Source organism: Zootoca vivipara, chromosome 2, assembly GCF_963506605.1.
Source record: "Zootoca vivipara chromosome 2, rZooViv1.1, whole genome shotgun sequence".
Classification (NCBI taxonomy): Eukaryota; Metazoa; Chordata; class Lepidosauria; order Squamata; family Lacertidae; genus Zootoca; species Zootoca vivipara.
The window spans coordinates 5,038,015-5,059,668 of record NC_083277.1 but is presented as its reverse complement, the minus strand read 5'-3'; the positions used below and the strand labels follow the sequence as shown (position 1 = coordinate 5,059,668).

Here is a 21,654-nt window from a genome sequence, read left to right as displayed (position 1 = left end):
ATTATTAATTAATTATTAATATTGGCCCAAATATGACGTACATTGAAAAGTTAAGGCGGGTGGGGGGGAGACAATACCCAAATATAAGCCGCTCCCTTCCTCACTTTCTACCTTCCTGGCCTTGGGGGAGAAGACGGCGGACTACATTTGGGACAGGCACTGCAATGCCGCACTCCTGGCTGCATACCCGATACTTTCTTGTAAGGTGGCGAATATAAGTTGCACTTTAACTTTTCAAGATCGCAATTGGGGGGGAGTGTGGCTTATATACGGGCCAATACGGGAATAGTAACTTAATACTTGAACATTTACTCATCTTCTGTTATTTAATGGCACCCCTGGCCTTTGCCTGACCTGTTTCCTGTCTCTCCCCCCCCACTACCTTGCATGGGCTCCTATCTCAGGTGCAGGAGATGTCATCCAAAGCAACCTCATGTTTCATGGAGGCAGAGAACATCCTGCAGGATGCCACCGAGAGGCCACTGTTCAGGGAGATCAAGCAGGAGGCTGACATGGACACCACCTCTCTGGGTAAGGACCATAAAGGAGCAGGTTTCAGCATGGTCTCTCCTTCTCTTGAATATGCCTGGATCCTGTGGGTTGCGTTAATGTTTCCTCTCAGGAATCCTTGTTGGGTGGAGACAACTCTCTTTGTAGTCTACCTTATTTAAAGATCAGCTTTGTTTCAGTGGGTTCAGACTGCATAGAAATACAAACCATCCATATATATTTGCATGCAGAGAAAGATGAGGGGCAAAGAAAGCTGCCTTATTCTGAATGAAACCAACCACAATTACTAGTAGTGACTCTCCAGGGATTCAGGCAAGGAGTCTTATTTATCCTAGAGATGCTGGGGAGATGCTTTTCCACCAAGTTATGGCCTTTCCCCCTCATGGATTTCCACTCAGGTGGCCTCCCTATTGATATTATTAATTTTGCGCACGTGGAAGCTGCTGGATGAACAAAACTCACCCTTGTATTGAACTAAAAATTATCCAGTCCTAAAATGTAGTTCAGAAGCTTTGCTCACAGAATATAACTTCAGACAACTTAAAGAACAGAAGTTGCATTTACTTAGCGTCATAACTCTTACACTGCTCATAGCATAAAGCATAGTAACTTAGTTTACAAATACTGTGTATTCCAAGTTAAAATCAGAGCTCTGTCTCTTCTCCATTGCAGCCTCTTTTAGCCTCAGGCTATATTGCTGGAGATAGAGAATAACACACCCATTCTCTTCAGCAGCTTAGAACAAAGAGACACCACACCCAACATGGATGCCTACTAGATTAGCATTTGGGCTAAATTACAGAGCCTAAAATGCCTCCCCGTTTTCTTCGTCTTCCCAATAGGATGTCAAACAACTTTTGGAGACAGCGAGATGACCCCAGAGGTTCCTTCTAGACTTCCTCCTCTTTGTGCCGGACTGGAAATGGCTTCTGCCCAATTGGAACAGGTACGGGGTGGGTGGAATCGTTGGGGAAGTGGGCAGGGGACCCCCCGGGTTCCTTTTTCAGACCCCGCAAGAGGTGTGGGATTTGATGGGACATCCCTCTTTCAGGTTCCCATGTCCCTTGAGGAGGTGGCAGTTCGTTTCAAAGAGGACGAATGGGCTTTGCTGGATCCGGGCCAGAGAGTGCTGCACAAAGAAGTCATGGAGGAGAATTATGAGAATCTGGTATCTTTAGGTAAGGCTTCTTCTTGCTTTTGCCTGATAGATCCCGAGAGGAGGAATAGTTGCTGCTCTTTTATGCGGCAGTGCATTGTGGGAAACGACACAGCGTGTGACAGTAGCTGACAAGGGCCTTTAGTGTGGCAGGCTCCACCCTGCAGAACTCCCTGTATGTGGAGGTTCGGCAGGAGCCATCCCTGCCTTCTTTCAGATGTCTCTTAAAAACTGTACCTTTTAGTCACATATTTACAATATGGATCCCCCCCCTTTCCGCCAGCTAGTATCTGTTGCTGTTTTATTGGTGTTTGTAAACACGTTTTACAGATATTTATTTTTTATTATTTTAAAGTTTATTTATTCTTTTCAAATTTATACATTTCTTTAATTTCACAATCATTTTAACATTTCAAAGTTTGACTCCATTCCCCCTCTTTCTGCAGTTCCTTAAATTTATTTTTTAATATCTTCTGCATATCCAAATTCATTTAATTTGCTCATTTAATTACCTACTTTAAATATAAACTGGTATGAAACTGCAGGTTATTACAGTAACCCTGCTGGTGTTTTTATCTGTTTGCAATTTATCTGTAAATATTCAATAAGGCATTTCCATTCTTTTAGAAAAAGTTTATCTTGATTTCCTAAATAAATTAATTCATCATAAATAAATTTCAATACAATTTAGGTAGTTCTGTCCCTGTAACTCCCAAAAGAAAAGCTTCTGGTTTTGGTTTTTTTACAAAGGTTATTTTGAACATCCTTTTCAATTCATTATATATCATATCCCATTAAGCTTACTGGCTTACCATTTTACAGATATTTATTCTGATTTAATTGAATTTATGCCACAAGCCTCCTTGATATATGCTGTGAAAGTGCAGGTCAAGGGGATTCAAATAAATAAGCTCTGGCCCCATCCTGTTGGGCAAAATACGCACCAACCGAGTGGCAACAGCGGCAGGGTTGACGAAATAACAAAGTCGTCTTCAGTATCTTTGCTTGCTTTTATTTACAATTATATACAACACACTCCTCTACTCCTTTCCTCTCATTTCACAATACATCACCACCACCACACCCATGAACCATTTGCTTAAATACAGAATTCAAAATAGTCAATTACCCAATCACATTACAGTAAGCAAACTCTACCTTCAATTATTCAAATTAGCAAAAGCTCACAGGTGTGTCAACATTCAGATCAAGGTTGCAAACACACATCTCTGTGTAGCACCATTGACCACATCAGTCTTAAAGGAAAAACCTAACACATCCATGCTATACTTTTAAGGCAGCATTATACCATTACCCAGGCCTATGCCTATTAAATAATCTATGACCGACAAAAGTGTGTGGAGCAGGACTATTATTATGATCATAATTAGGTGTCTGTCAGTATGCTTTTTGTTATTGATGCTGTGCAATGTGTTTTAATGTTGTACTCCACCCTGATAAAGGGGAGTATATAAATTGAATAAATAAAAATATCTTATTTCTTTCAAAAAAAAGGACTACCAATTTCCAGATCTGGCATCACATCGCAGAAAGAATGGGAAAATGCATTCATTGAGGGCTCGGAAGAACAAGAGACGTTAGCAGGTAGGTGCTTAATTGAGATGGGACTCCCTGCATTTTTGGCCTAGCAAGCCATGCAGATACCTGGCAGACATTTTTATTTCTGTGAGACCAGACTTTCACGCCCTCCTTAATTAAACTGGTGGGCAGCAGAGGGAGACAGGACCTTTTTAGTGGTGTCTCCTGCGCTCTGGAATTTACTTCTGAAAGAAACAGCAGGGGCTCCCCTCAGTTTAAAAAACATCTTTATAAAAACTTACCTGTTTTCTCTTACCTGTAACTGAATGCTGCAGACGTAGCTCTCTACCCTGGCCTTGAGACCTGAGACATGTTTTGAGAGCCCGCCACTTCCCTGGGACTATAATATTTTCTAAAATCCTTTTTAAAATTACGAATTTTGGATTTTTGTAAACCACCCCAGGACTTCCTGGTGGAGGGTGCGTAATAGATTTACTAATGCTAATAATTTATGCCAGTGGTTCCCAACAGGTGGTCCGGGGACCCCCAGGGGTCCGCGAGCTATGCCAGAGGGGTCCTCAAGATCCTATTAGAATAAAAAATATATTAAATATATTTCGTATGATAACAGATTTTTTGTTTTGGCCGCTTCCTGCATGAGCAGAGTCTAGCGCAAAACTAGAATTAGATAAAGGCAGTAGTTCTGCTGTATGCCGCAAGGACTACAAGAAACTTGGAGATAAGGCAATGAAAAAGATCCTTCCATTTGCAACCACATATCGGTGTGAGCAAGCATTTTATTCCATGTGTTTCATGAAAAACAAATATAGGAATCGGCTCGACATGCGGTCGGATTTCAGAGTGAAAGTTTCAAGTTTGGAACCTAATATTTCAGAAATAATGGACTCAAAAGGACAGATTTAACTCATCTCATTAAGAACTGAAAATTAAAACTAACTGTATACTGATGGAGTACTCTGTTGTAACGGTAAAAAACGTATAAATATAAAATATAAAAAGACTCTTAATTTGGCTCTCACTTTTTAATTTTAGGATTAGGAATTAATGGGGGTCCTTGTCACAATAGCGGCTCGATGAGGGGTCCTCGAGAAAATTTTGTTGGGAACCCTTGATTTATGCTACTTGTTTCACACACAAAAATATTTGGTGCTTGGTTATAGAAAAACCTCAAAGCAAGGCACATGTTGTATCATCAAACTACAGCTATTCCCCTGCAGGATTTGGGTCAAGGGTTCCCAACAAAATTTTCTCGAGGACCCCTCATCGAGCCGCTATTGTGGCAAGGACCCCCATTAATTCCTAATCCTAAAATTAAAAAGTGAGAGCCAAATTAAGAGTCTTTTTATATTTTATATTTATACGTTTTTTACCGTTACAACAGAGTACTCCATCAGTATACAGTTAGTTTTAATTTTCAGTTCTTAATGAGATGAGTTAAATCTGTCCTTTTGAGTCCATTATTTCTGAAATATTAGGTTCCAAACTTGAAACTTTCACTCTGAAATCCGACCGCATGTCGAGCCGATTCCTATATTTGTTTTTCATGAAACACATGGAATAAAATGCTTGCTCACACCGATATGTGGTTGCAAATGGAAGGATCTTTTTCATTGCCTTATCTCCAAGTTTCTTGTAGTCCTTGCGGCATACAGCAGAACTACTGCCTCTATCTAATTCTAGTTTTGCGCTAGACTCTGCTCATGCAGGAAGCGGCCAAAACAAAAAATCTGTTATCATACGAAATATATTTAATATATTTTTTATTCTAATAGGATCTTGAGGACCCCTCTGGCATAGCTCGCGGACCCCTGGGGGTCCCCGGACCACCTGTTGGGAACCACTGATTTGGGTTGTGCTTCACCCAGTTAAAACAGAAAACAAGGGTAAATTCAAAAGATTAAAAATAGTAATAAACTACAAGCACATCAGTATTATAGATATCTGGGTAGACTGGTCTGAGCAAAAATGTTTTAAGCAGGTGCCAAAAAGAGTCTCGTATCAATATGCAGGGAGTTCCAAAGTATAGAGAATGCCATACTAAAATATCAATTTCCTACAAATGCGGAACATATATAATGTGGCGTGTGTAACAGTTGTTATTGTTGTTTAGTTGTGTCCGACTTTGTGTAACAGTATCAGTTACTATTTCCTTTTCACCATCAGAGGCTGTTTAATGTATTTGAAAGGATTTGCGTCCCCACTCAATATTTTCTACTTTCTTTGATTCATTGAGTTTCCTTCCTGATTTGAGGATCTGTTCCTCCTTGATTCTTTCAGGTGATGGGGGTGAAAGTGATGGAGAAAACTTTCCTCAAAGCAAGACAACTGAACAAAAGCAGAAGTGGAGGAAGAAACGCTTGGCTTTGGTGGGGGCTGGCTTCCATGAAGTTCCAATACTAGCAGAACATCGTGCAGGCAAGAAAAGGAATATTGAGAATGGAGAGAGACTGTTGATGTGCTCAGAGTGTGGAAAGGGTTTCATTGGCTGGATGAACCTTACTAAACATCAGAGAATCCACATGGGAGAAAAGCCACATGAGTATTCAGAGAACAGGAAGCAATTCTCTCACAGTTCAGACCTTAGTGCACACCAGAGAGTCCATGTTGGCGAAAAGCGCTATAAATGCTCAGAGTGTGGAAAGAGCTTTGTTCAGAGCACGTACCTGAGAGTGCACGAAAGAATCCACAGAGGGGAAAAGCCGTACAAATGCTTCGAGTGCGGAAAGAGCTTCAGCTGGAGTGGAAACCTGAACAGGCACCACAGAATCCACACAGGGGAGAAGCCGTATCAATGTTCCCAGTGTGAGAAGAGTTTCCGCCATGGATCAAGTCTTAAACTTCACCAGAGAATTCACGCAGGGGAACGCACTTTATAAACATCGAGGTTTTGGTGGAATACACATGTTAATTCACATTACAAAATTTGCACATGGGAGAAACTCAACGGCTAAAAGCAGGCATAGGCAAACTTGGCTTGGCTCTCCAGCTGTTTTGGGACTACAGTTCCCATCATCCCTGACCACTGGTCCTGTTAACTAGGGATGATGGGAGTTGTAGTCCCAAAACATCTGGAGGGCCGAGTTTGCCTATGTCTGGCTAAGAGCCATGAATCACATTCAAGAATCCCCACAGGAAATGAGTTTGGGATGAGCATCCTTCAGAGCAGACCGCTTTAGGTCGTAGCAAAGAATGCCAGGAGAGTGTGGACATTCTGATATCCCTTCGGGAGAAAGCACATGAATAATTACAGCAACCTTCACAATCTGGTGCCCTCCAAATATTTTGGACTCCAATTCTCATCGGCCACATGCATCACCGCCACTGGGTTCCCCCAAAGAACTTGGGTGGTGGTCTGTTTTTTTTTTAGCAAAAACCCACCTTCGCACCAAAATACAGAACAACCACACAGGATTTGCACCAGCCTGGGGCTATTGGGAGTTGTACTGCAGCATCTCGTGGCTTCGATGTTTTTGAATATCATTTATCACTGTCCCATTGTATTTGAAAGGAATTATTGGGCATCATTTTGATTGACTTGTTTATTTTTAGAGTCACATTCCCCCCCCCTTATGACTTACTGGCATTGCATTGTAGTAGGATGTGAGGTCTTTCATCATTTCTGTGGCTCCTGGGCTGCCTCATGTGTAGCAGTGCAGAAAGGCGAGCGTGCTAAACCACAAATGCTATGCAATGCAATGCAATGAGCTATTTCTGCTTAGTTTTGTACACAGCACACACATTTTGATAAATAACAACCTTTCGCATTGCCTTGGCTACATTTGAGAATATGTCTTAGAGATGCCAGTTTTGTGTGGATGCCTTTTGGACTGGATCTGAGCACATCAAAGAAGAGTTTCACTTAAACGTGTTGTGAATTTAAACAGAAAAATCCGGGAGGGAAAGACGGGACTCCACAGTGCCATCTGGTGTCATAGTGTTGTGTTGCATATAAAATGCTTTTTCTTTACCAGCCCGGCCAAATCCTTAATGTGATGAGCACTATGTATATAATGTGCTGTGTGTATTCTTATTTTGTTACTATTTGTATTTTTGTTACTATTTGTATTCGTTGTATAAGGCTATTTTTTCTCTTTTAAATCTGCAAATAAAGGTTTTTTAAAATGAAACAAAATTTTGGGGAAATTGTGTGACCAGAGGCCTGGCTTTCTTTTTCTTTTAGCTAGTGATTGAAACTCCACAATTTAAAGCCTTTGAAAAGCACAGCAGCTGGAGACAGCCGTAGTTCTGAATCCCAGTTTATGGGATTCATGCGTGGAGAGAGTTGTTCTTGCATCCAGGTCCTGCGTTTGGGCTTCCCATTAAAGGGATACCTTACCTCCCATTCACATCATACTTTTAAAATGCTATTGGAAAGTTGGAAGGGACCCCAAGGAATCTCAACTAAAGCATCCATGACAGAACGCTTTACTTCAGACTCCTTTACTTCAAATTGCTTTAAACAAATGGGCAGGAATCAATATAGGCTTATATTGTTTCTCCTAGAGGACATAGGACCTTACTACTGGACTTTAAAAATGAAAGCTGCTTATTCTTTGTTCTTCTTTGCTGATCACTCGTAGCCGAGTAAGATTGTCTTCAAAAACACGGTTTTGCTGCCACATAACCCCGGACAACACCGTTACTGGCCCCAACAACATCCAACATACCATCTCAGGACTATTTAATCGCTCATCTTCTAACATTGTGTATGCCATCAAAAGCCAACAGTGCCCTTCAGCTCTCTATATTGGACAAACAGGCCAAACCCTACGCCAAAGGATAAATGGACATAAATCTGACATCGGGAATCACAAGACAGAGAAAACAGTAGGACAACATTTCAATCTCCCAGGACATTCTGTACAAGATCTCAAAGTAGCTGTCTTATTACAAAAGAATTTCAGAAATAGATTGGAAAGAGAAGTTGCTTTATACATGATAAAGCTCTCTCTAGCCATCTCACCCCTTGCTTTTTCCTGCAAGACCAATTGCAGTCGTTAACAGTCAACAGCTATCAGTCAGTCAATCACCCACTCCCACCACAAGGAGGGAGTAATACCCCTCCCCACCCTCTCACTAAGCACCTGGTGACTTCTGTTTCAGTGTATGTAAGGAAGTGTGCATGCACACGAAAGCTCATACCAATGACAAACTTAGTAGGTCTCTAAGGTGCTGCTGGAAGGAATTTTTTAATTTTGTTATGGTTTAAACAGTGGGTCTGAAAGTGACTGTGGAGGCCAATTCTGGATCCACACGTCCTTCCACAGTAGGGACATAGGCTTCCGGGCGGAAATTGATCATGATGATCAACGTCCGGGCGGGAGTTGATCATGATGATCAGTTTGGTGTGCCAAACTGCCTTCCTCTTAGCACGTTTTCCCCTTTTGTCCTGAGTTTGAGCGTCCAGGGCACCTTTGGTAAAGCTGCTCTCCAATGGAGCGCTCAAAGTCCAGTGTTTCCCAGTTGTCAGTGTTTATACTACATTTTTAAAGATTTGCCTTGAGACAGTCTTTAAACCTCTTTTGTTGACCACCAGCATTACGCTTTCCATTTTTAGTTAGGAATAGAGTAGTTGTTTTGGAAGACGATCATCAGGCATCTGCATAAAATGACCAATTCAACAAGGCTTGGCAGGGGGTTGGACTGGATGGCCCTTGTGGTCCCTTCCAACTCTATGATTCTATGATGTTGAAGAATCCTTGCTTTGACAATGGCGATCTTTGCTTCTTCCAGTACACTAGCATTAATTCACCTATCTTCCCAAGTGATGTGTAAAAATTACTGGGGACACAATTGATGGAACCTTTCGAGGAGTTGGAGATGGTGTTTATAAGTGATCCATGTTTTGCAGGCATACAGTAACGCCGGTGGTACAATAGCTTTGTAAACAAGCATTTTGGTTTCCCTGCGAATGTCCCGATCCTCAAACACTCTGCACTTCAATCGGGAGAAAGCCGTACTCGTAGAGCTCGGGCGATGCTGGATTTTGCTCAAATTTGCCACCTTGGACAATGACCCCATTGTTCCACTCATAGAATCATAGAGTTGGAAGAGACCACAAGGGCCATCCAGTCCAACCCCCTGCCAAACACCATCAAAGCATTCCTGACAGATGGCTGTCAAGCCTCTGCTTAAAGACCTCCAAAGAAGGAGACTCCACCACACTCCTTGGTAGCAAATTCCACTGCCGAACAGCTCTTACTGTCAGTAAGTTCTTCCTAATGTTTAGGTGGAATCTTCTTTCTTGCAGTTTGAATCCATTGCTCCGTGTCCGCTTCTCTGGAGCAGCAGAAAACAACCTTTCTCCCTCCTCTATATGACATCCTTTTATATATTTGAACATGGCTATCATATCACCCCTTAACCTTCTCTTCTCCAGGCTAAACATACCCAGTTCCCTAAGCCGTTCCTCGTAAGGCATCGTTCCCAGGCCTTTGACCATTTTGGTTGCCCTCTTCTGGACACGTTCCAGCTTGTCAGTATCCTTCTTGAACTGTGGTGCCCAGAACTGGACACAGTACTCCAGGTGAGGTCTGACCAGAGCAGAATACAGTGGTACTATTACTTCCCTTGATCTAGATGCTATACTCCTATTGATGCAGCCCAGAATTGCATTGGCTTTTTTAGCTGCTGCATCACACTGTTGACTCATGTCAAGTTTGTGGTCTACCAAGACTCCTAGATCTTTTTCACATGTACTGCTCTCAAGCCAGGTGTCTCCCATCCTGTATTTGTGCCTTTCATTTTTTATTTTATTTTTTTGCCCAAATGTAGTACTTTAAATTTCTCCTTGTTAAAATTCATCTTGTTTGCTTTGGCCCAGTTGTCTAACCTGTTAAGGTCATTTTGAAGTGTGATCCTGTCCTCTGGGGTATTAGCCACCCCTCCCAATTTGGTGTCATCTGCAACTCTGTTGCATGATTCTGGCCTACCCAATCCCCTTTGTTGAATTCATCTTATCATTACATAAATAAAACCTGTTCTTGCAATTTACTGTTTATATGTGTTAATGACAGACACAAAGCTGATAAGGTTGATCAGAAGCATGGATTTCAACCCAAAATGGGACAAAGTTGGCATTTTTCAATGTCATCCCATTTGGTGATGGAGATGCAGAAACAAGTAAGAAAGAGGCAGATCCTGTTATTGTTAAGGATTCTAGTGTTAGTACAGAGTAACACTGACACAGATTATCAAAAAGCAAAAACAAAAGTTGCAATTTCAGTATAAATTGCAATTTCAGCTGAATGGGGGGGCACCTGAAGCATCGTTTTGTTGAGCCATTTCCATTGCTTTTATTTGCTCATTGCAAACGGCTGAAAGTCTGTAAATATTGTTAATCAACATGATTTGCAATGGGGTTGAATAATTTCAATTTCAACTGTATATACATACATATAGGTTGTATAGGTTTTGCCAGCCTTGGCTTCCTTCCTCTCCCCACCCAACCCCTTTTACGTTTGCAAAGAAAGCCCATTAAGTCAGGCAATTGCCCAGAGCTTTCCCCATTGTTAAGAAGATAAAGGTGAGGCTGATAACCTATTCCTGGCCTCAAGTCTTGTTGGCATCCAGACCCCCAGGGGTCAAGTTAGTGGTGGATCTGGAGGACAATGTCCTTTCAAATTAATTGGATTAATTCACTTCCACAGCTACACCCTCATAGCTTTTGCAAACCGAGATGTCTTAGTCAGGAGTTTAGTCAGGAGTGTATCTGGGATGATAAATACTGGTAATAACTGAGATTCTTTCCACCCTCTGCAAGGCATGGTTTGTTTGAAGTTTCAACCCTCCGGGTGTTATTGGGCTACAGGTCATAAGAACATTATTTTATTCTTCTTGTAAACCACTTTGTCATGCTTTGTGTCCAACAACCGGCATATAAATTTTGAGAAATGAATCATTTTGCCATTTCTGTAGCTTATAGACTGCCTTTCATACATCAATGTAGAGCAGTGATGGGCAACCTTTTGAGCTTGGTGTGTCAAAATTCGCCAAAAAACTGCGCATAACTCAGGTAGTGTGTCACTTCAAGAAAAAAACACCATAGTTTCACAATATTTATAGTTCAAATAACAATATATAAATATATAAACATATATAAATGTATTTAATAAACCATAAACTAATTATTTAACTTATTTTTAAAAAAAATATTTAAAAAGGGGGGAAAATAAGGCAAAACCCAGAGGTCTTTCCCAGTGGGACTCTGGGCTCAGGCCTTCCTCCAACGGGTCTGCCACTGGGGAGGTGGACTCGGGTTCGGTCTGTGCCTCCTTATGGCCCTCTTCAGCCCACCTCTCCCCTCACTCCCACTCTCAAGGAGGAGGTGTAAAATGCATTGGGGTTGAACCCCTCTTCCCCTTGCGTTTTGTTTTGTTTTGTGTTTTTTTTAGCGCCCACCGTGGTCTCTTGCTTCAGTCTCCCAGATTTTTAACAGCTTCCCGGCTTTGTTCCACCCAGCCTTCTACCACAGTATTTTAATTATTATTATTATTTTAGAGACAAAGGGGGGTGGGGAAGGGGGAGGGGAAGGGCTCCCCTCTCAAAAACAGTCAGACAAGCAGGTTTCATAGAATCGTAGAATCATAGAGTTGGAAGAGACCACAAGGGCCATCCAGTCCAACCCCCTGCCGAGCAGGAAACACCACCAAAGCATTCTTGACATATGCCTGTCAAGCCTAATGTTTAGGTGGAATATTCTTGCTTGCAGTTTGAATCCATTGCTCCATGTCCGCTTCTCTGGAGCAGCAGAAAACAACCTTTCTCCCTCCTCTATAAGACATCCTTTTATATATTTGAACATGGCTATCATATCACCCCTTAACCTTCTCTTCTACAGGCTAAACATACCCAGCTCCCTAAGCCGTTCCTCATATGGCATTGTTTCCAGGCCTTTAACCATTTTGGTTGCCCACTTCTGGACACGTTCCAGCTTGTCAGTATCCTTCTTGAACTGTGGTGCCCAGAACCGGACACATTACGCCAGGTGAGGTCTGACCAGAGCAGAATACAGTGGTACTATTAATTCCCTTGATCTAGATGCTATACTCCTATTGATGCAGCCCAGAATTGCATTGGCTTTTTTAGCTGCTGCATCACACTGCTGACTCATGTCAAGTCTGTGGTCTACCAAGACTCATCCTTTTCACATGTACTGCTCTCAAGCCAGGTGTTCCCCATCCTGTATTTGTGCCTTTCATATTTTTTGTCCAAGTGTAGTACTTTACATTTCTCCTTGTTAAAATTCACCTTGTTTGCTTTGGCCCAGTTGTCTAACCTGTTAAGGTCATTTTGAAGTGTGATCCTGTCCTCTGGGGTATTAGCCACCCCTCCCAATTTGGTGTCATCTGCAAACTTGCTCAGGATGCCCTCAAGCCCACCATCCAAGTCATTGATAAAGTTGTTGAATTAGACTGGGCCCAAGACAGACCCAGTCTTATTCAACATCTTTATCAATGATGTTCAATTTAAAGGCAGGCCAACCAGCAGTCAAACAACAATGACAAAAGTGGGAGTGGGGGGGGGGTGAGAAGTGGGGTAGTTGAGGATGATAAGGAGGAGATGAGTAAAGGGGAGGATTTGGTGTATAAAATGAAGGGGTGGAGTCTATGTATTAAAAGTGGGAGATGGGGGTGATAGTAATGATGTAGAAGTGTTGATATTGGGGGAGGGGGGAAGGGAGATTTTTTTAAAAATGAAGTTAAAAAGTAAAATTAAAAATAATAATATTAATAATAATAATAAAGGTAAGAAAAATGTGGGAAGAAAAATTTTAAACGGTAAAAATGATAACTAAAGGGGGGGAGGAGACTTTATGAGTTATTTTATGCTTAGTGAGAAAGTCACTGTGCCTGAAGCTTCTGACTAAACATCAGCTTAGTTGGTAGAGTGCTAGACTTTTAATCTCAGGGTTTGGGGTTCAAGACCCATGTTGGGCAAAAGATTCCTACCTTGCAGGGGGTTGGACTAGATGACTCTCATGGTCCCTTCCAACTTTATAATTCTATGGTTGAAAGAGCCATGGGGTGGTGCAGGACCTGGGTTCAAATCCTCACTCGGTCATGATGAAGCTCACTGGGTATCCCTGGGGCAGCCACTGCCTTTCAGCCTTACCTCCTTCACAGGGTTGTTGTTGGGGATTAAATGAGGAGGGTGAGATAAGCCCTACATGCCACCTTTTGCTTCTTGGAGGAAAAGGCAGGAAATAAATACAATAAGTAAATAAGTAAATAAATAAATAAATACCCCCTCCCCAATGGGAAGTCTGCAAATGGTACCTGAGCCCAACAACCCTCTCCACAACTGCAATTCCAAGTAGCTGATATTCACAGCATCATCGAATTGCAGGGTTGGACCCAAAGGCTCATCTCATTCAACCCCCCCCCCCCCGCAAAGCAGGAACAAGAAGCTCATTGGAAGCTAAAAGGTGAGCTAGATGAATGCAATACAGAAAAAGTACACTTTTTTTTCAATACTGTATATCTGAAAACCAGCTTTGGTCTCTGCGCAATTTGAATTATCCCGCTTTTGTCCAGACAAGGTCAACGCTCTGCGTTCTGGTTGGGTGGGGGTAGGAGAGGGGACGACGGTTTGAGATGTTGCCACGCCCCCTGCCTGACCCTACCCCACTTTCCATTCGGCAGCCACGACTATTTATACCCTCCGTTTACAAAGCTTTTGCACTTGAATTTGCAGGGTTCAGGAGAGGTCGCCGTCTTCGCTTCGTGTGCATTACTGGAAATCGTCTTCGACCAGCTTCAAGCAGCCAGCGACCCCTTGGCTACAGAGAGTAGCATCGTCTGCCTAAGTCCCTGAGGTTGGTTCTGTTTTTTAAGTTGCTATTTTTTCAAATCGCCCGCGCAGGCAAATTTAGCTTAAACCCTTCCGTCGTGCTGAGTTGAAGCTAAACTTGGCTGCGATGGCGATTTGAGAAACACGATTGGGTATTGTAAACAGGTTAACACATTGGCAGGATTTTAAGACGACTTGTAATTCTAGGGGCACTCTAGAAAAATTGAAGGAAAAATAAGTTTGGAGTAATAATTATATTCAGTAGGGGGGGGGATTATGGCTGAGGAACCAGGAGAGCGGGGTGGAGGGAGGTCACGGGATTCAGGGAATCTTTTGGGTGGGGGGTTGATTAATATTGTTTTAGGTTATTTTTGTATTTTTTGATTTTTATTTTTGTTACTGTGTGTTTTCATTCTTGTTACATTGGTACTGTTAGGGAATTTTATAGGGGGGGGGCACCCAAACGAGGCTTCATTTGGGAATCAAGATTGGCACTAATGCCCTCAAGGGGACCCCATTTGATCCTACAACACCACTCTAGTATCGCACCAACACGAACCCCTCAAGATCAAGCCCTGAGTAATAAAGGCTCCCTTTCCTACCCTTTCTCTGTTGCCTGAGACTCTATGTAACCATATTTCTTTATGAATGAATACAGTGTATCTTTATTTCTAAATGAAACCTCCTTTTTGCGACTCTGGCCAAGGGCTCTCAGGGATGCAGGGAACAGCCATAATCCCTTAAGCAAGAGGTCAGGTAGCCAGGGTGGTGCTCCTCTGCATATCCATAATCCATTCAGGTACCATCTCCTGCCATTCCCAACCCTCCGAAGCCAGAGGCAATACACACAACTGGACCCATTGTTTCCCCCCACCAGGTACTCAAGGATCCCTTCCCAGATACTTACTGGTACTTGCTTAACAATGTCCTGGGACATCCTTATGCTAATCCTGCTTACCTCCTGTTTACCTGTATGCTAATGCCCCTTGCACCTTCCCCTTTTCTGATGTTTTACCCTGTCACAAGTGATGTATGTATGATGCTTTCGATGTGCATTATGGGATGGTGGTGGGAAGTTTTAAAAGTTCTTGCAGCCCTGTTCACAGTGTTCAGTCTGGCATTGAACCTGCTGCGCAGTAATAAACCTTGCTGTTTGCTCCGGATCATGGCTGGACTCCTTCCTTTTATACTCCGCAACGACCACAGGCCCTTGCCTGATGAGCTGGGTGGCTGAGCATTCTCGCACCCAGAATTTTGCCCTAACATTTGGCGCCCGAACAGGGACTTGCGGTTCTCCTGTGTGGCTGACTGAGGGCCCCAAGATCTTCAGCCGGCACCAGGCCCTTTTGCCTGGGAAGACCCCTTTGGACCCTCGGCCATCCTCCAGGCGGTAATCTGCAAGTCTCGAAGGACCCAGCCAGGGAGCAAAGGCAAGAACCGGCCGGCCAGCTTCTTCATCCCCAGGATCAACACGGAGGAGTGTGTGAGTATAAGGTTAAAACCCAGTGCACTGGTGGTAGCGGGGTGGTATCTCCTGGCAACTGAATTCTCTGCCCTCTTATCTATCGTGCTTTCTGTCCTGTCTCTCCGGACCGTGTGCCGTGCTCAACTCGAAAGGGGAGTTCTGAGCTCTATCTCTGTTGCTTCTCCACCCCCCCTTTTCCAGAAAAGAGTGGGGGTCCTTTGGTCAGCCGCCCTGGCAGGAAGGCCCTGTCCAAAAGCAAGGGACCAAAGGCTCTTTTTCAACCACTTCAGCCAGCAGGCTGAAGCCTTTTCTGTCCTGTCTTTACCCCAGCCGCACTGGTCGAGCCACGTAACACGTGTATCGTGCGTGAGCCCGCTTCCAAAAGCAAGGGGGGTATTCCGGAGCGAAAAATTCTATCCAAGGGGGTACCTGATCTGGCACCGCAAAGCGTGGGCGTCCAGTAGGGTCCCCTATTTCTCAAGATTGTGACGATAGGTAGGAGGTTGCCAGGAGGGGTAGCCTAACAGGGATTAGGCAGGACATGGCAGAGTGGTTGGAAGCACCCCAAAGAGAAACGGGAAAAGTGAGCACCAAAGGTCTGGGGAGGAAACCAGATAGCTAGGGCTCAGGAGAAACTCTGTGAAATAGCTAGGTAACTTTATTTAGGACTGAGAAACAATAGGAATGGTATATATATGTTTTCACGTTACATGTTGTCTGTTATTTGTTTTGTCTGTTAAGTGTGTGTGCATCTGTTCCTTGTGTCTGCTAGAGATCGTTGTTTCCCTTGAAATAAATAAGAAATGTAATCAAGGTTTGGGAATGTAAGGAGTTTGTGTTTAAAAATTGGCCATGACCTCTACAGACTGCCTTCCTTAAGTTAAAAAAAAAAAAAAGTTTAAAAATAATAATAATGCAAGCTTGCTTAAATAATTTTATGTTAAGGGATTGATCAACCCAAAAACATGGCAAATATTGAAAAAGGGTGGAAGTGGTGTGTGAATGTTTGTTGGTTGTAAGAGGCTGTAGAAGGCCAATCTTTCTCCAGAGAGTAAAAGAGGGTGTGTGTGTATACCTACCCCTTTCTGTACAGAAAGGGGGAGCAGGAAGGGAAAAGGGAGATTGTAACTTTGAAAATGTTTGTTTGTGAACTCACAATGTTTAAGGTCTGTGTAACAAGGGAGCCATGTGCTCTGTATGTAATGTTTCTGCTGCAACCAGCTTCATTGAGCACAACAGCTCTTTGCAAGCTAAAATGCAGTGTCTATATTTCATAAAGCCTTAGGTAGGTCTCCTTCTGAGAGAAGAGTGTTGTTGTTATGAGGAATCCTTGGAAGTATTAGGACCATGTGACTATGAAATATGGTGTTCCTTCTAGGGAAATGTTATTAAAAGTAGAGGCTCCATAGCCAGCAAATGTCTATCTGAGTCAGTTTAACCTTGGTCCAGTTGGACAGAATGGTGGTAGTGAGAAAGTAAATTCCCTCTTAAAACTGTTTATCCAACCCTCAGGTTTGCTAAAGGCCTCCATGTAAAGTTGGTACTTTTAATCTTCCCCTTCCTTCCTTTTCCCTTAGTACACATGTGTGCTTCCGTGATAGGGCATAGCCCGTGTTTCCTTCCCAGTTAGCCATCTGTACTCAAATGTATGTGTATCCTGCTTTGAAAGGGCGATGATAGTGTTGAGATCCCCATATTTCAGAAGGGATGGACTAGATTACTCAAGATCCCTTCCAACCCTACCAGACTCTTGCAAATGGGGGGGGGAGTTAAATGAGGAAATTGTATGTTGTATGTGATATGAAAGTGCTAGGTAGGTGGAAGGAGAGAGAGAGAGAATGTGTTTGAAATTACATTTTGTATGTGATGTGAAGGTGCTAGGTAGGTAGAAGGAGAGAGAGAGAGAATGTGTCTGAAATTGTATGTTGTATGTGATGCGAAGGTGCTAGGTAGGTAGGAGAGAAAGAGAATGTGTTTGTAAGTAACCTTGAAAATGCTTGCTCAATACTTTGAAAATATTTTGAAACTTGAAAATGTTCACTTCATGAAGTGTGCAAATGTTTGTTATTGAGAGAGGCTCAAAAGGGGAGTCTTTCTTCAAGTGACTAGAGGAATATTGACTAAAGGAAAATTGAACAGCTATTCCTATAAAGGTGATTTGTTTGTCAAAAGTAGAGCTTCCTTAGCCAGGAATTGTCTATCTGAGTCTAGTTTTAACTTCAATTGTGTTGGGCTCCTGATATAACCTCTTAAGGAAAAACTCATCTGCTAAAGGGTTCTGTATAAAGTTGGTATTTTAATTCAAATCTTGTGGATCCTGTATCTTAGAGGGTTAGACTAAATGACCACAGGGTCCCTTCTAACTCCCATTTTAGAGCTATGTGAAAGGCAATGTGTCTGATGTGGTGATGGGTTGAAATTCAGCCCAGCTCTGCTTTCTGGCAAGGAAAGATTATTGGTTTTCAGAGTTAGAACAAGAGTGTCTTTTTTAAGGAGTGATTATATGAGTTTTACCATTTTGTCTATTAAGGTTTAAAGTTTAAGCACATATAAAAGTCTTGACCATTTCCCCTTGTAAATAAATGGCAGAATATATCTTATGAATTGTGACCCTGTAGCCATTTTCCCATATATGAGGGGGCAGGGAATTTTAGTCTGCCCATGGCTGAAGTTATTTAAAACAAACAAACATTTGCAATTTATGAATTCTGACTGGTCATTTACCCGTACATAAGGGGGCGGGTCATTGTTCCGCTAATGACTAGAGGGAAAGCACACTAATAATAATAATCCACATTTGTGAAATATTTTGAATAAAAGTCTGCACCCCAAAAACCCTGTAGATAAAGGGGGCAAATCTAGATTTCTTTTGCCTGGGGTATGAGATGTTTATATAGTACAGTAAACATGGCTAATTAGTGCCATGACTTCATTAAGGAGTTTAATTTGACCAAACTTTTCTTGCAGCTTTCTGGTGAAAATATTGCGTTGTCTGGATATTGAAGTTTTATATATTTAAAGTTTAAGATTTATAAGCCTGCTTCCTAAGCAGCAAGGAACAGGAAATAAGAGGTCAGAAATATCTCAGGACACAAAGGCTAAAGAAATGGATTTAAACTTACCAAAGAATTTAATTTGACCACTTTTTGTTGCTGGTTTGGTGGAAGTGTAAATTGCTGGGTTTCTGGGTAAAATCTAACCTATTCACCCTTCCCTTCCTCTATTCAAATGGTGACTTAGCCAACAGCTGCAACACTTTCAATTGGTACAATGGATTTCTAAATCATGAACTCTGTACATGCACAGAGACTATGTCAGCTTGAAGAGAAAGAGAGGAGAAAAAGAAGGTTGTAACTTAAGAGGTGTCAAGGTTATACTCTGCACATGAAATATTATTCAAATTTCTTAATGTAAAGCGCCCTTCACACTTGGAAATTCATAGAAAATAGCTGTCTTCTCTTCATACTACCCTGATGGTCAGATCCACCCAGTTGACAGACAGACTATGCAAACTAAGGCTCTGTTATAAGAATTTTAAGGTCACATATATAATAATTGTTCATAAAACATGTACATGAATGTACAGGCACATGTCTGAAGCAGCACAGGAAGACAGGCCTGACTGACACCATTTTGACTCTCTGAGCAGGTGTTCCTCTGCAAGGAAGAAGGGGGTGGGGGGAACCTTCTCATTGTCTCAGGTAATCCCTGGCATCCTGATACCCGAGTGCCAGACAAAAGGGTGTGATTAACTTGGCTGGGAAACGGGGAAATGTAAATATCTCTTGTTGATTGGGTTTTGGGGGCAGGGGGCAGGGTCCAGACTGCTCAGATTACTGCTACCAGACCTCCCCTTTCATGATGTACCTATGATGAATCTAGGGAGGGCGGTCTTGGGCTACACCCCTTCTGTGACGTATGGGTCCTTTTCCTAGCTTCCATTTATTAAATCAGTTTTCCATTATTTTCCCATTCACCTTCAAATCTTTAAGGTTACAGTCCAATATTAACATGTGTGGTCTTTATAATGTCTTCGTATTAATTGATAGTAACTTTTTCCTTTTAATCTGATATCTTTGTGTCCAGTCCATCTGAAAAAAAATGTTGTTTGAGTGGTAATCTAAATATCATTTTGTTTTATTTATGCAATTTTTTTTGCATTTCTACCTTTTCTTCCTGTACATACGAATGTAGCATCTAAGTCATTCTTTCCTGTAAATAATAATAGTAATAATAGTCCCTTTCAAACAGGATACGCGAACCTCAAAGAGAATTCAGAACCACATAAGGAAAATGTTAATAACTTATCAATTGTGTCCTAATTAACAACATTTTTGTCCTTTGTTTCCTCCACAGCCAAACTAGGTGAAGTAAACTAAACAGACTGAGTAGACAATAACAGCAGTAATTAAATATAAATGATAATAATAATATTTAAATGAATAAAATGCTTAACTATGATGAATTACAAGGATATTTTCTCTCTTCGACCTCAAGACTCTGTGCCCTAGGATTTAAAAGCAGCCAGAATTGTCTCAAGCTCACTTGATGACCTCAAGACATACAACTGATATATAATTTACGTTGTGTGATATTCGACAAAAACATTGAACTACTGTACGTCTGACAGTATGTTATTTACACAAAAGGGGGGACGCCCCCTCCACACTTGTAAATTAATAGAAAATTGCTATCTTCTGGTCACTGGGCAAATGCTTCGTCAGTAAATGCTTCCTTGAGATGTACTAATCTCACATTTACCTCTACCATATACTGGTATTAATCCTGGTGTATTTTGCCTCTTGTTTTCTTCCACAGCAAAAAAAAAAAAAAGAGAGGAGATACAAACAGTAATCCCTTTTATTCTTTTAGTCTTTCTTCCCTTACAGGCATTCTTCCCCCCTGCTATATAAAGTTGACTTCCCTCTGTTTTGGGCTTTGATGCTTCTTTTTAGGTTGCAAATAATCTGCTTTCATTTATTTATTTATTTTTCCATTATGTCTATGAAATTAACCTAAGTACTTCCAAATACAGTATTGTTTTGTAACTGCATTCTGTCAGGTAGCACCTTTAAGTTATCTTCATAAAGTTCTCTTTTAGCAAAAGAACCAAACAAACTTAGCAGGTAATAACAGTAGTAACTATATAGAAAGGCGATGAATAAAATACTTAAATGCATTAAGATTTTATTGTTTACAGCTTCCCAAGAAGACTCTGGCCACAACAATCACATTCCAAAAGGATATGGACTGACAAAAAGGGGGGGGGGAGATGAATTGTAAGGACATTTTCTGTCCCTTTCTAACCTCAAGCAAATGTGCCAAATGGCTAAAGATGTGTGAAAAAGGCAAGAACTGCCTCAAAACCACAGATTTCCTCAAATACATCCAACTGGGGTGGAATTAATAATTGTATGTTGTGTATATTATGTGTTATTATGTAGAATTGCTGAACTATGTCTGATAGTGTGTTATTTCCATGGGGGGAGGGGGGACCACAGTTTTTGTGTAATTGTTTTTATGTTTACCATACTTTTGCTTTTACCCCATTGGAGGGTTCTCATGCATTTTTATACTTTCCAGTAGATCAGGCTATTGTTAAGACCAATTTATTAAGTTAGACCAACTTATCACCACATATTCTTGTCCCACCTGGCACTCTGCAGTGTGCCAACCTTCTCTACACATCTTTTCTAATTGTTTTAACTCATTTGACCAAAAAAAGAGGCTTCAGGATCCATGAAGTCTGGAGACTGGATTTCAGTTAAAGTGTACCAGAAGCAGCCACTTTGACCACCTTGGGAGGGACCATCTCAAGTTCTCCTCACCTCACCCACTGCTCTAAAATAGGGGAGAAGAACTCTTGGCTGCATCACACTAGGTGTAAGAAAACAGTACCGGACCTGAATCGGGACCAAGATCGGGCCCAACAGACCGGACCAGACCAGGATCTCCTCTAAACCGCTTTGGACATCTGGACCTCGGAGATAGTTCCAGACCCCAACACCATCAAATTGCGCCTAAGACGTGAATAGTTCCTGCCGTCTATCTTCAGCCTTCCTGCCGTCGCTTCAGCCTTCGCTTCGCTCCTGCTTCCTGCCATCGCTTCAGCCTTCGCTTCCCTTCAGCCTTCATGCCGTAGCTTCAGCCTTCGCTTCGCTCCTGCTTCCTG

General features: G+C 42.0%; 1 protein-coding gene across 1 annotated transcript in view; it reads left to right on the top strand.

The window, feature by feature from the left end:
* The first annotated feature begins 440 nt into the window (after positions 1–440).
* Positions 441–21,654, top strand: part of LOC132591195 (zinc finger protein 501-like) — a 37,114-nt gene continuing 15,900 nt past the window's right edge. The window contains exons 1-4 of the mRNA XM_060268417.1: positions 441–531; positions 1,353–1,456; positions 1,562–1,688; positions 5,504–6,081. Of these exons, the coding sequence (XP_060124400.1) occupies positions 441–531; positions 1,353–1,456; positions 1,562–1,688; positions 5,504–6,081 (900 nt within the window). The remainder of the gene's footprint in view (positions 532–1,352; positions 1,457–1,561; positions 1,689–5,503; positions 6,082–21,654) is intronic.